The sequence below is a fragment of the Crocodylus siamensis genome, chromosome 1, assembly GCF_052110815.1.
Source record: "Crocodylus siamensis isolate JL-2025a chromosome 1, ASM5211081v1, whole genome shotgun sequence".
Taxonomy (NCBI): Eukaryota; Metazoa; Chordata; order Crocodylia; family Crocodylidae; genus Crocodylus; species Crocodylus siamensis.
The window spans coordinates 126,836,713-126,852,025 of NC_143395.1; the positions used below are offsets into that span (position 1 = coordinate 126,836,713).

The 15,313-nt window shown below is 43.2% G+C and overlaps 1 protein-coding gene across 9 annotated transcripts in view; it reads left to right on the forward strand.

Annotated features, from left to right (window-relative positions):
• The window catches only part of MAP3K4 (mitogen-activated protein kinase kinase kinase 4), a 189,394-nt gene that overhangs the window by 154,761 nt on the left and 19,320 nt on the right, over positions 1 to 15,313 (forward strand). For 7 of the 9 annotated variants that reach the window (XR_016441799.1, XM_090042504.1, XM_090042538.1 and 4 more), the window contains 4 exons: positions 3,010 to 3,106; positions 4,028 to 4,144; positions 13,205 to 13,305; positions 14,034 to 14,114. Coding sequence is in view for 8 of the 9 variants with exons in the window: in XM_090042504.1 (XP_089898630.1) it covers positions 3,010 to 3,106; positions 4,028 to 4,144; positions 13,205 to 13,305; positions 14,034 to 14,114 (396 nt within the window). In the remaining variant the exon portion in view is untranslated. The remainder of the gene's footprint in view (positions 1 to 3,009; positions 3,107 to 4,027; positions 4,145 to 13,204; positions 13,306 to 14,033; positions 14,115 to 15,313) is intronic. The other 2 variants (XM_090042512.1, XM_090042517.1) reach the window with 1 other exon arrangement.

Here is a 15,313-nt window from a genome sequence, read left to right on the forward strand (position 1 = left end):
ATGGATTTGACTTAAACCTCACTCTTCCACATCCCAGGTGTGTGCTATAACCCATTAGTGATTGAGAAATGTAGCTTAAGCTACGACTCAGCATCTTGGTATTCAGAGGTAGATGATGTCTTTCTCGTGTTTTTTCATGAAAACCTTTGAAACGTCTAGTCTAGTTTTGACCAAATTCTTAGAGCTGTGAAAGCATTCCCAATAAAAGCGGTGTCAAAACTGGCACATTCCAGCAGAAAGTTTCCATTTAGACACATCAGCATTTTTGGAAAATTCCTCACCAACTCTATTTGAGAAGCAAGAACAGGTCTCCCGTACCCATGGGGAAAAAGCGTAAAAAGAGAGAAAAGAGTCATATGTCAAAAATAAGAGGAACAAACCATGGAGGAAAAAAATTAGATGGCTGTGATGAAGCTATGAAACATGGAGGAGAGAAAAAAGAAATCACAATGAAAGAAAAAGCAAGTTCTTTACTGTTTTGAAAGTTCAGGAATTCAGTATTGAAATGTGAATTGACAATGAATGAGAGAGCACCCCACCCCCACTAAAAGAACCTTTATTACAAGGGCAAGTCTTGGCTGACCATAATTATAAACAGGGCTCAAAGGCCTCAAATTGGCAAAAACTTACCCACGGTGCTTAGTTTTATGCACTAGGAGTTGTGCCACTAACAATGGGTTACTTACAAACATAGTGTTAAGTATGTGCCTAAATACTGCAAGGATCTGAGTTGCAAGTTGTAATGTACAAAATGAGTGTCATAGGCAGATGCAGATACCTTGGGTTTTTTTAAAAAAAAGATTTCATAGACATTTGGGCTAGAAGGGACCTCGGAAGATCTTCAAGTCCAGCTCCCTGCCCCAGGGGCAGGAAGTCAGTAGGGGTCATAGGATCCCAGCAAGGTAAACATCCAAATGTCTCTTGAAGGTGTTCAAAGTAGGTGCTTGAACTACCTTCAGCGGCAGCCTATTCCAAATCTTGGGGGCTTGGACAGTAAAGAAGTTCTTCCTTATGTCCAGCCTGAAATGTTCATACAGGAGTTTGTCACTGTTTGACCTTGTCATCCCTTGGGGTGCTCTGGTGAACAGACGTTCGCTGTGTTGGCCTGTTGTAACCCAGGGTTTGATCTGCAGAGGGTGTGCAACATGTGGCTCATTATGACAGTGTAGTTGACGCCTATTGAGATGTATTTACTTCTATAGTTAGTATATCAAATGTGTGATCTAAGGTAATGCAGGTATAATGTGCAGATTCTTTTGCAGGTAAAACAACTAGGGTAATTCACCCTGACTTTGGGTTGTAAATATATAAGACCATCTGCTTGTCTGTCTACATTTCGTTCCCCTCACTTTCTCCCTCTTTTTGAAATAGAGCTGTTCACCTATAATAAGTGCTGCTAAGCATGACTCGAGCAAGTTTTGTGTAAGACTGTCAGGGTAACACTGTATTAATCATGGGTGGTTTAGATTCTGTTTCCATTTGGTTGTCTAGGCCAGAGCTGTGTAATTTCTGAGTGACCAGGGGCTGCATGGCATACTGGTCATGGACCCTCAAGCTGCATGCTGTGGGGATGCATGCCAAGTGGGCTCTCCAGGACTGCATGGGCAACCTGAGCTCCCCATCTTATTGCTGCTGCTGTGTGAGCAACATGAGCCTCCCACTCCTCCCGTTGCCAAACAGGCAGTGTGAGGCACCCCCCTGACGATAGCCCTACAAAAGCATGAGCCCCCCACTGGTTTTTCTGGGCTCATTGGGCCCTCTCCTGTCATGTTGCACTGCCCCTGAGACCCCAGCAATTGCAGTGGTGATGGGAGGAGTGGCATCCGGGTAGGAGATAGATGTATCCTATGGGCCTCCAGTTTAGACGGTTTTAATTAGACCTAATCATTGGGAGTCCCTGAACAGAATCTGTAGGTAAATCTGTACTTGACTGAAGAGGCATGTTGACTGAGATCTGCATGTTTGACTGGAGACGTGATAAATAGTTCCAGGTGAAAGGAGTAGATCTTGGTGATGTTGAGTTATGGATCTTTCCTGTCCACCCCCATAACGAGGCAAGTTTTCTCAAAATGTTCAATGCCTTGTTGTATATCACTGTGCCACTGGGAGCGATTCAGTGCTTGGGTCTCCCAGGTACTGATGTTAATATCACGTTTCTTCAGCTTGTCTTTCATAGAATCTTTGAATCTCTTCTTTTGCCCACCTCTAGAGCAGTGTCCATTAGTTAATGACCGCTTAAGACAACCTAAGAGAAATAGAAAGTCACCTTAGCGAACTGAATGGAAGAACATTGTCACTCTAAATTCACTTTGAGATTGTAGTTCAATGACCCGGAGCTGTTCATTTTGGATAAAACAATAATTTTAACATGTTATTGATCCCCAAATATTGACAGATTTATAAATGTAGCTTCAGCTACGACCCAGCATCTTGGTTGACATCCTTTAGTACCAGTTTGACTTACTGTTTTGATACATCATATTTTCCCACCGTGCTTTTATTTTCCTAGTTGTCTAGATCATTAGTTTATTTGGTGCCATGAAAAAATCAATGAAGCAATAATGATTTTACTGCATTTTTAATACTTGGTTAATTATTTACAGCACAAAAGAAATCACAGCTTGCCCCTTACCTGTAAAGCTGAATAAAATGATATTGCAGTTATGGTAAATGAGATATACATTTTCTTAGAGCTACATTTCATTTCCTTGACAATATTTAACGGCTGTTAATAGAAATGTGATGCCATGAGTAATTTGTATTAGCCCTTATAATTGGTTTATATCAGACTGAATTTTATGATTTTTTTTTTAAATGAATGAGAAAATGTTTGGGTATAAATGTTGGGTAAGTAGAGTTTAAATCTGAATAATATTATTGCTTAATTTTGAGGGGGCAATTTTACCAAAGGTGGGTGATACTAAGTATCTGACATTTTTAAAAAGTTCATGACTTTTTTTTTTCTCCCTGATATCTTAATATTCTTGTTTTGCCTTTTTCCATTTGCAGCTATTCATCGAAACAGTCCCCGTCCTGTAAAGGTACCTCGATGCCACAGTGATCCACCAAATCCTCACCTTATCATCCCAACTCCTGAAGGTTTCAGGTATTCAGCATTCGTCCAGATTCTTGAGTGTCAGCTTTGTTCTCTTTCAGTGAAATTTGATGTTCCTGAACCTATTGGTTGACATCAGGGAACAGAATACTTTTTAAGATCATTGTTTTGATAAAATCAGTGTTTCTTTTTCTGCTGGAAAGATATCAAGGAGACTGTAAAATTCAGATCTCTTGGGCCTTTTTTTTTTTTTTTAAAGGCATGCTTTGAAAGATGATGCAGTTTCTCATTTGCTAAATGCTTTGACTGCTGCTTGCTTTCTGCCTTAAAATCATCCTTATTTCTTTTGCAAGATGGCTGTGGGGAAAATTATTCTAATGAGCTTTGTTTCTTTAAAAACTGGTTATTAACTGGCTTTTTCTCTTCCCCAGTTGGAATGTGTGTGTATTCATATTACTTGCATTACTTCAATAGTTTAGTTTAAACAAGTCTTTAAAAAGATAACATCCTGGAATATGGTGGCATTTCTGCATCTTTGACATACCCCTCTTAAATAACTTTAGAAGTACACTCACATTTTGTTTATCATTAAAAGCTTTGATCCAGAATTACTGCAGATATAATTTTGAAAAGCTTCCAAAATAATCTTACTATACATCCTTCTACATAAATAAAATAAAATGCTGTATTTTCAAAGAGAGTTAGCCCTGCCTCAGATCTTGGATCTAGAATTTTTCAGAACCTTGTGTTTTACATGCACAGATATGATGCTGTTTTAGAGTTAATTTTTGAACTTTTGGTCTATAACATGGTCATTTACCCAGTGGCTGTTCGACTATTAAAATTTTTGGGACAGGATTTCATGGAAAAAAAAGGCTGTTTTTGATTGTTTTGCCATCTTCTTTATAAATGAAAATTTCAACTTCATCCATATTTTTCAACTGTTTCCTGAAGTTTTTCTTTTTGCCACAGCACATGGAGTGTCCCTTGTGATGTACGGAACCATTGCAGCGCTGTTGTCAGTCGCCCCGCTCCCATCGGTAGCGACTCAGCTCAACCAAAACCTGTCAGCAGTGCAAATGAGACCAGGTAGTTCCACTCCACAATACAGCAGTTGTCATCTCTCTCTACATCATCCATGCCGACTGATTCCACTTACGTGCATTTCTGTAGGTCATTCAAAGAATACAGCTCCTTCCCATCATGTTTTCCATTGGCTTCTCTGTCTGTGTTCAATTATCCTGTGAAACTGCATGTTTATAAGACTGCATTTAGCTAACTGTAAGTTTTAACTTTACACGATGGCCAAAAAACAATCATCATGAGGTAAACATGCTCATGCGATCAATACATGTCATTCCATTTCTCTGTGTGATGCAGAGATGAGCTTTACTAAATTATTAACTGTTGCACTACACATGCATTTCTTGAGAAGGTTGTATTGTGCAAGTAAATCAAGTCTTATTTTTCACAATGGTCTCAAAGAATACAAGATGTGGAAGAAATGATTTTTAGTAAAATGACTCAGTTCTTCTCTAGCGGGGGTGTTGTGTTGTACAGCTTGAGGAACCATTCCATATGACCTAACTATAGTTTGGGCAAGTGCAGTAGAGCAGAATTTGGGGTCCCAATGGACATGATCATGGGCATCGAACTGCTGTCCACGCTGCCACATATCCCCAGCTCTGTGCAGCTTCCTGGCTAGAGTTTTGTGCTGATGGGCAGTGGCACAGAGCCTCATTAGGGTGGCAGTGCAGAACTGTGGCGAATTAACAGTGCCAAGGCCTTGCAGCTGCATGGAGCCAGGTCATGTGTGGGCAAGGAGTCAGGTGTGTGCAGCAGCACAGACCTCTGGCCAGGGTGTGTGACAGTGTGGGCAGCAGCATGCAGCAACGGGGCTGGCTCCTGTAGTCATGTCCATGTCTACTGAATGCAGCTCTGTGAAGCTGCAGGTCCCTGGCTCCATATCATTGCCCGGTCAGAGCCTTGGAGGAGCCCCTGCAGTTTAGATCTGGCCCTTGCAGTCTGGATCAGGGCCCCCAGAGTGTTTGACACTCCTGCACTACAGGGTAGAAGAATAAGGTTATTTGTGTGGTTTTGTAATTTTTGTAGTCTTGTACCTGTGCCTGGTGACCACACAACAACATTACTTTCTGTGTTTTGAAGTAGTACCATTTTCCAAGATCGTCAGTACATTTGCTGGCCAGATTTCTCTGGCATCTTCCTCAGGGTTGCAATCTTGGTGTCACATGTAATGCTTCTCTCATTGTTTCCTCACATCGGACAATTGCCAAACCTTCTTGATTCTTCCATTATTTCTAAGTTTCCTTTTCCGTTTACATCCTGACCACAGAAATACTGAGGTTCTGGCAAACTCTCGCGTGGGCACCTGCAGCCTTCTTTCCATCCTTCCTTCCCTCCAGTTCATCCAAATGGCTGTCATTTTTTTCCATGGTAGCTTTTAGTTGTTCTCTTTTGCCTTCATCAAGAATATTCCTCTGTTTGAGTCTCATTTTATTTCTGCTCTCCCTACCTTCTATTCAAGTTGTCCTTGTATTCTTCTCACTCTCTTCCCTGCCACACTGCATCACCAGTCCATCCTCTTGTGTCATTGGTTTGACATAATCTTTGATCATTGTGTACTAATCGACCATACTTTTCTGTCAACCCTGCCCCCCGAAATGCTTGAGTTTGGGTCTGTTGATTCCAGTCATGTTATCTAATTGAAACCAGTAGCTCCCTCTGTCTGAAACAATGTTTTTCTCCATAGCTCTGAGTACTCTGGCAGCACTCAGCAAACAACCTAATGAGGGGCAACAAAATTAATGCATTTTAGTGGTGAAGCATGTTCACAGGTCAAAGAAAGATGCTACAAAAGGGAATAGCCATTTATTAGAATATTGGGCTGTAAATATTTTCTTTTTGAATGGAAAAGAATGGTATATCTTGTGGTATCAACTTTCGTCGGTATTCGGCCAGCAATTTTATGGCAAGAATGTTAGTTTACATTTTGTTGGTGCAAGAGCAGGGCCGGTCATCCTGTGGCATAGATAGTCTCTGTGTGTGGCATGTTGCAGATCAGGGAGGGGACAGACAGCAGTGACAGTTAGGGTAGGGAGCAGAAAGCAGAGCAGAAGATCAGGCAGGGGAGGGGGATCAGAGTGGCACTTGGGGAAGGTGCAGGGCTAATTTGTGATACTCCTTCCAAAAAGGTTGGGTGATACTGTGCTAGGGTTTTTAGCAGTGCCTCTCTCAAATGGAGCTGTAATGTTGTTGGAGCTGTGATGGTCCAGGAAATATGTGAGAAGCAAGGTGTGCTTTGATATCTTTTGCTGGATGAGCTTTATAGCTGGTCCAACTGGTCCAGTAAAACATATTACCAAACAAACCTTGCTTCTTTTAAATATTATCAGTTAAAAGCATGAGATGCTATTCTGTTCACATGCAGAGTCATAATAGCAGATGTTGAAAACTTTGTATTATTATTTTTAATATAACATTAGGAGGTTATAGTATTAAAAATGTTGTTGTTTAAGCAGTGATAGGATTTGGAATCTCAGTGGGGTCATAGGTCTTATTTGTAGTTTGTGCTGCAGAAGTACCAAAGGCCCTATTGTGCTTGCCATTATACAGACCTTGTTTCTGTGTGAAGAGATCATGGCCTTGTTTGAAACAAGATACAACAAATACATCTAGCAAGTGCTTATATGGGAAAGAGAGGAAGAAAAATGAAGGCAACAATAAGACTTCATAGTTACCTGGATAAATGTGGGCAAAATTTTAACTATTATAAATAGTTTTGTGTACTATTTGTATGTTTACCAAATATTCTTTGTGCTCCCATTTTAAACCATTTTAAACCAGTTATTGAGGAAGACCCAGTGATAGTACCATACACTTTCAAGGTCCTTCTCACAGATAAATAATATTTTGTTGAGTCCTATTTATTTCAATATTCATTAAGAGACAGTTTCATAACCAAGAAGACTATCATTGAGTAGTGTATGTGCTTTCCAAGAGCCAGACACAAAATTGGCTTCTTACTATTTAATGTTTTATGGAGTATGTTGAATGGATATCCCCTCTCCACAAACCCCTTTTATCTGCTCTTTTTAAAGTTTTCTCCTAGAAAATGTGAGCAGTTGAAGGGTTGTCTAAGAAATCATTCTTTGAATAGAAGCAGATGAGGAAGAACATTCCAATTTTTTACTATTTTACTATTTTATGCCTTGGTATGATACTATATTGCTGAATGTGAGTAACAAATTTTTACTTGATATGGATACTGTGCCCTTTTTTTAAATTACTGGGGACCCTAGCATGCACACAGTATGAAGGGGTCTGATCCCGTGGTGGGATGCAACGCATGATTGGGCGGTGAATGTCAAGGGCTATAGGCTGTACAGGAGGGACAGGATAGGAAAGAGAGGTGGGGGCATGGCACTCTATATTAAGGAGGAATACACATCCTCGTCAATTAGCAAGGAGTCAGGGGAGGGGCACTCTGAAGTTCTTGGGTTAGCCAGGTCTGAATGCTCACATAAGTTCTTGGCCAGAGTGCAGGACCTCCATCTAATCCAGGAGGTGCAGAGCCCCACCAGGGGAGACGCCTTGTTGGACCTAGTGCTGGCCACAGGTGATGACCTGGTGAGGGGGCTGCGGGTGCTCAACCACCTGGGCGACAGCAATCATCGCCTGCTGGAATTCACCATCCAGCGCAAGATGGCAAAGGCATGCAGTAAGGCAGCGGCCCTAGATTTTACGAGGGCAGACTTCAACAAGCTAAGGAGGATAGTTGGAGAAGCGCTGAGGTCCCGGGGGGGAGGGGAGCCAGGTGTCCAAGGAGAGTGGTTGCTCCTTAAGGAGACGATCCTCCAAGCCCAAAGGAAGGTAATCCCAATGAGGATCAAAGGGAGCAGGAGAGCACACAAGCCTCCGTGGCTCACCAAAAGCATCCGGGAATGTCTCCTTGCTAAAAAGGAGGCTTACACCCAATGGAAAGAAGGGGTCATCACCAGGGAGGGCTGTTCTGTAGTTGCTCGGGGATGTAGGGGGGTAGTTAGGAAGGCCAAGGCAGAGATGGAACTGGGGCTAGCTTCCCAGATTAAGGACAATAAGAAGTCTTTTTTTAAATACATAGGGGGTAAAAAGAAGGTCCTGGGTAATGTGGGGCCCTTGCAGGATGTGATGGGAAACTTGGTCATCACACCAGACGGCAAAGCTAACATGTTCAATGACTTCTTTGCCTCCATCTTCCTAAGTAGGGACCAGAACAGTCACCTCCCTGCTGGGCCCCCCTCGGGCCCTGCGGGAGGCACACCTGGGCCACGGGTTAGCGAGGATTTAGTTAGGGAGCTTCTGGAGGGGCTGGACGTATTCAAGTCAGCTGGCCCGCATGATCTCCAACCTAGAGTTCTAAAGGAACTGGCCGAGGTCATTGCAAGTCCCCTGGCACAACTTTACGAGCACTCGTGGTGCTCTGGTGAGGTACCGGAGGACTGGAAGAGGGCCAACGTGGTTCCCATCTTCAAAAAAGAGAGGAAGGAGGACCCAGGAAACTATAGGCCGGTTAGTCTTCCCTCGATCCTAGGCAAGCTGTTCGAGAAAATTATGCTGGCACACATCCAGGAGGGGCCAGCAGGGGACTGCATGCTTAGGGGCAACCAACATGGGCTCATCAGTGGCAGGTCCTGTCAGACCAACCTGATGGCCTTTTACAATCAGATCACCAGATCATTAGGTGCAGGGGTAGCAGTGGACTTCCTGGACTTCCGGAAGGCTTTGACACTGTCTCTCACCCTGCTCTCATTAAGAAACTGGGGGGCTGTGGTGTAGACACCCACACAGTCAAATGGGTTGCCAACTGGCTGGAGGGCCGCACCCAGAGGGTGGTAGTGGATGGGTCCTTCTCAACCTGGAAGGACGTGGGCAGTGGGGTTCCTCAGGGCTCAGTCCTCGGGCCCGCACTGTTCAACATCTTCATCAGTGATTTGGACGAGGGGGTAAAAAGCACCCTGTTCAAATTTGCTGATGGCACTAAGATGTGGGGGGGATGTGGGCACACTGGAAGGATGCAACAGGCTACAATCAGACCTAGACAGGTTACAAGGGTGGGGGGATGAGAATAGGATGGGATTCAACACAGACAAGTGCAAGGTGATGCACCTGGGGAGGAAGAACCGGCACCATACCTACAGGTTGGGGAACTCCCCTCTTGTCAGCACGGTGGCGGAAAGGGATCTGGGGGTCATCATTGACTCCAAGATGAACATGGGCCGGCAGTGTGGAGAGGCAGTCAGGAAGGCCAACCGCACCTTGGCATGCATCCACAGATGCATCTCGAGCAGGTCCAAGGAGGTGATCCTCCCCCTCTATGCGGCATTGGTCAAGCCGCAGCGGGAGTACTGCGTCCAGTTTTGGGCATCACACTTCAAGAGGAATGTCGACAGCATCGAGAGGGTCCAGAGGAGGGCCACTCGCATGATCAGGGGACAGCAGGGCAGACCCTATGAGGAGAGGCCTACGGGACCTGAACCTGTTCAGCCTCCACAAGAGAAGGCTGAGGGGGGATCTTGTGGCCTGTTATAAACTAGTCAGGGAGGATCAGCAGGCATTGGGGAGTCACTGTTCCCCCAAGCACTGCCGGGAGTGACCAGGAATAACGGTCATATGCTGGCAGAGGGTAGGTTTAGGTTAGATATCAGGAGGCGCTACTTCACGGTCAGGGCGGCTAGGGTCTGGAACCAACTTCCAAGGAAAGTGGTGCAGGCTCCTACCCTGGGGGTGTTTAAGAGGAGGTTAGATGAACGTCTTGCTGGGGTCTTTTGACCCCAGTATTCTTTCCTGCCATGGCAGGGGGTCAGACTAGATGATCTGCTCAGGTCCCTTCTGACCCTAGAAACTATGAAACTATAATCCCAACAATATTGCCTCCTGCCATGTCACAAATGCATGGCAAGAAATGCAGTTTTTTGGATTCGAGATCAGATATCAGTCATTCCATTACTACTTGCCTGGAATTGCAATCTCAAACCGGCCAGTGTCAAACCAGCTCCCTGTACAGTCAGCTGATTGTTGGCTCCAGCCACATGTTAAATGCAAGGCTCATATAAACAGTCCATTAAAAAAAAATTCACATTGAATGTGGAACATTTTTATGGCTTGTTTTCCATTTTATGGTACCTTAAATTGGGTTCATGTGTAGCACCCTGCCCATTTATGTCACAATGAGAACATGTTAATCACAGCATAAATGTAACATGTAGAGGGAGGCATGTGTGTTTGTGTAGCTGAGAGATGAGTGCCTTTTGATTTGAAATAAAAGAATGGTTAAAAGAAGAGAGAACAATTACAGAACAAAGACATTGTCAAACTATGAAAGATAAAAAATAGTTTATGGTAGGAAAAGAAAAGCATCTGCACATTTCAGAGAATTGTGGCATGACTTCTAGATAGCAATCACAAACATTTGGGTTGATAGAATGGATTCAGAAACATTTGGGTTGATAGAATGGATTCAGTGTTAGAAACCTATCTTATATTGAAAAGGAATTCACCAAGATGTTTATCCCCCAGCGTTTGAAATGCTGCTCTTAATACTATTTATATTCCCATTTTTTCTGAGAGTTGGGAATAATAAACTTCAAAGTTTTCTTCTACAGCAGCAGCTGTGCATTTTTTTTAATGAACAGTCTCTTAAATAGCACTTTGATAACCTCCAAACCACATAAATAGCATTTAAAAACAAGTGAGTTTTTCAAAACATTGGTATGTGGAGATTGTGCTTATGGTGAAGATTTTCTGAGAATGAATCAAAACTCTTCCCTGAAGAATGTTTTGTTGCATTTCAAGGGAATGTTCCCTAGTGACTGGAATACAATAGAAATAAAGCGTTATATCTTTTGCAAGCGTTTACATAAAGTGCACACAGTTTATTGAATACAGAGACTTTCTAAACTGGTTGTGGTGCACAAATGCTACCATCGTTCAATTAATGCTGTTAAAATACACAATGTGTTTATTATAATTGGAAAATAGAAAATGCAAAGTAATTTTAACTAATAACCTATATACCAAGCTTTATGATAATTTATATCTGCTACTTCCGTACTAACCTTTCCTGTTTAAATGCTGAATTTCCAAGCTAGGAGAACTTGCTGTTGGTCACAAATCTAGAGCACTAGTTGACCAAGTTTCTTTCCTTCCTTCCTGCCTGCCTTCCTCTGTTTGATAATTGGTGCATATGCATAGGGTCAGATTCAAAGGACAGTATACCTGGACAAAGTGGGAGTAACATGACCCTTACGCACGTGAGTTCAGAATTGTGATTTTTGGAGCACCTTGCTCAGCTGCCATCTAATCCTGCAGACATCTGTATTCAACAGGTGTCTAACATTTTTACTTCAGAGGTCCCCGGCACCAACTGTTGACCTTCTAGGTGTGCCCAGAAGTGTCTCAGGCTTGACCAGGCTGGGAAGCTTGGTGTGTATCTCTTGTCTAAGATATACCGGGACCCAGAAACTAGACATTATATAAGTTCCCTGACAGGCTTCATTTAATAGGTATTCTCAGAGCATGCTTAACTAACAGGTTTGGGCTCCTTGCAGAAAGTAGTGGCAGTCGCTACTCTAGTTTTAGAATGTGAAGGGAAATTTTATTTATTTATTTATTATATTTATTTCGATGTTCTGGTGGTGGCAGCCTTTTATGTGATAACCTAGTGGTTAAAGCACTTGTCCAGGTTCAGTTTCTTTATTAAGCTGGGGGGATTCAAATCCACATCTCCCACCTGGAGACTTCTGTCACCATCAGGCAATAGGCTTTCCAGTGGGGAGAGATGGAGTGTGTGGCAGCATTTTTCTCTCCTCCTGTTGAAAGTGTGACACTGTGGCAAAAATGAAGGATTCCTGGGGCCAGTGAAAGAGCAAGAGGGCGCATAACCCGATAGCCTAGTATTCAGAGCAGTCCTAACTCCTGGTTCTGCCCCCAGAGCATTTTTTGGTATTTTACATTAGACAGATGTTGGACGAAGTATAGAATACAGTCCTGGGAGAACGGACCAGAACATAGAACTCTCTTCTCTTTGGTGAGCATTATGGGGTGCCTGTACACACGCTTCAACATGTTCTAATTTGAATGCGTCAGAACCAACTTGATTAATCACTGAACAAGTTGTAGTTAAAGCACCCCTGCGGCCATTTTGAAATGTGGGACAATGGATACACATAACACTGTGGCATTGAGCTGCTCTAAATAAAACACTCCCCCACCCATCCCAGAGCACGTGTATAGACAGTAGTGCTTCCTTTTGTTGCATCATTTCTTTCTCTCTAGCCCCATAACTCTGCACAGTGGCGCAACAGGAAGTGCAGCTGGTGCCCCCTGTTCTATAAAACTTGTAGCCTGGTGGGTAGAACATTCTCCAGGGTTATTATGTAGAAAGGAGCACCACCACTGTTTTAAAGAAAAGGATGAGCCCTGTCCAGTTCTTTTATAGGAAAGCTATGGGAGAGGTTTGGGGCAGTGGTTCCTGAACAGATAAATGAAGTGCCTAAGGGGCAGGATTTAGGTTTTATCCCCATCTTTAGTATTTTCTTACTAGCTGTGTCTCTAGGTGGTCTCATACTCAGTGTCCTGTTTTTGTGGATCCCACCCGACTCCCCATGCACTATGTTAGGGAGTGTAGATGCCTAGCACAGGGTTGTACTAGATTCTACATGTGGTCCAGGTGTATTTTTCAGTGCCAGATGCTTTATGGGATCTAACCCAAATGTATTTACACCAGGCAGAGATTCTGTTTGGCCCTCTGGTAGAATTTAACTTTTAAATAGACACAAAAATGAGGAATGATTGTAGTTTTTAAGTACTTGGGGCTTGGTCTGGCAAAGTGTTGAGTATTGTTAGTTCCCATTTTTATCAATTTGAGGTGAAGGGGATCAGATCTTCAGTTAGGCAGAGTAGGATGGCCTCCCTTCTCAAGGACTTCAAGCAACATCATTGAATAGAAAGGAAAATACAGAAGATACGCAATTCTTCCTAGGGACAGTTTTGCTTGTGTGTGTTTTTCATTAATGAGATCAACGTTTCAGCAGTTCTTTCACTTTGAAAGTGCAATCAGTTTGTTAATTAGTGTAGTGGTTTCTTTGACAGGGGTTCCAGTGTTCCTGAAAACGATCGACTGGCTTCGATAGCAGCTGAGTTGCAGTTTCGGTCTCTGAGTCGTCACTCAAGTCCCACTGAAGAGCGAGAAGGTGATTCTCTTGATAGTAGATTGTGACATAGATCTGCACGTTGCTAATATGCTTGTGTTCTCTGTCTGTCTGTCTCTTCCTCCCCCATCCCCAAATTTCCGTTCTCAGTTCTTTCCCTTATTCTTAAAATTCCTTTTGTTGAAGCAGGGCTTTTACTTTATTGGATTTAGCTGTAGGGGCAAATTTTAAAGCTAAGTGCCCATATTTTCCTAACATGCATATGTTTGTTTTGTAGGTACAGCTTGGACATCCTAATTTAGAACAGGTTGTTTTTTTAAACATACTATTGAGTTGTTCTATTGCAGCATTCTAAATTAAATGGACCCCTGATTAACACTGTGTTTTAAGGATCAAACCTACTCTTTTTGGTACAGAGCACTGGTAATTAGGTTGCAAAGTGAGATGATCAGGAGAGGGAAGGATTTTCCCTATCAAGCAGTAGATCAGAAGCAAAGTCTTGTACATGGTAGTACATCAGTACCTGCAAGGCCTGTAGAACCACTACTTACTTGAAACGCCGTGGTAGGAACAAAGAGTAGATCCTTACTGATGGTTGGTCTTCTGACCTCCACCTCCTTCAGGTTATGAACAGCCCATGTAGATCAGCATGCAAGTAAAATGCATTAAAACAAGTTCTCTTGGACACTACATTTTATAGACTCCCATAAAAGTAATATTATAACATCTCCTTCATGGAACACTTATTCCTCACAATACTGTTTTTACAGAACCATCGTATCCAAAAGGAGATTCAAGTGGATCGTCCCGAAGGAGTTGGGAGCTTCGAACTCTCATCAACCAGACCAAAGGTAAAAGGCAAAGGGATGCTGCCCACTTCAGTGTATTTCAGGTTTCTTAAACTAGTCTTAAAGTCATCAATGCTAATTGTGAAAATATTTGCATGCCTCTGTAAGCCAGAAGAATCCCAGTTCCATACTGGAGGGGGCTAACAAAAACGCAAGTTGTATTTGAAGAAATATGCTGTACATGCTAAACACAGTCAGTGCTCCTTTGTTACCAAGAATTGCCTGCATGTTTATTGGTACTGGTTTAATGAAGAGATTTTAAAAGTCTGTGGTATATGAGACTGCTAGATACTTTAAAAAAAGATATTCTAAAGATTCAAAAAGCATATAAGAATTGTTCAAATTTCAGAAAAATCTCTCATCCAAGTGGAATGAATCCTTAACAATTTCATCTTTCCCTTATTCAAACATAGTCATAATTCCGATGTATCAGTATCCACACTAAGAGCCCTGGCATATGTTAATTTAATGTCACAATGAGATCTGATCCCTCATTCCAGCAATCAGTTTGCCACATCTGCATGGGAGGAGGCAAAACTGTTGGGATGCGGGATCAGATCCCAACACGATTGTGATCCTAGGCTCCCCACTGTACTGGCAAGTTGAAAGAGGAGAGTCCACAGGTCTAGCCAAGACCAGCAATCAGCTGATTATCAGCTCTAGCCCCCTGAATCACACTGGGAACTTGAACCAGCTCTGGTGTAGTCTGGAGCCAGATCCAACAATCATCTGATCATAGCTGATAATTTGCTGATTGTCAGCCCTGGCAGGAACAGTCCTGGGGTCAGTCCCGAGACTGCCTGGGCTGGGCTGACAATCACCTGGTCGTCAAAACCCCATGCCTTGCAGCTCTGACCAGGCTTGTGGAGGGGGTGGAGCTTCCCTTGCTGGGGACTTCAAAGAATGAGCTAGCAGTGGGATTTAAAGTTCCCTAGGTGCTGGGGACACTGCGAAGTGGCATCTGCAGCTGTGTAGCAGGAGCTTGCAGCTCCTCAGCTGCCACTTCCACGGGCACCCTGGAAACTTAAAAAATTGGTCTCTCCCTTATGTGAGGCTCACAGCACTCTTCCCATTTGCCTCTGCAGGTTGGGCAGAAGGTGCTGAGTCCAGGACACGGTGCTGCCCACTGCTGATTGGCTGTTTCCTGGGGCTATCAAACAGGGGATGGCTGTTTCCTGGGGCTATCAAAAATCCTGGGGCTA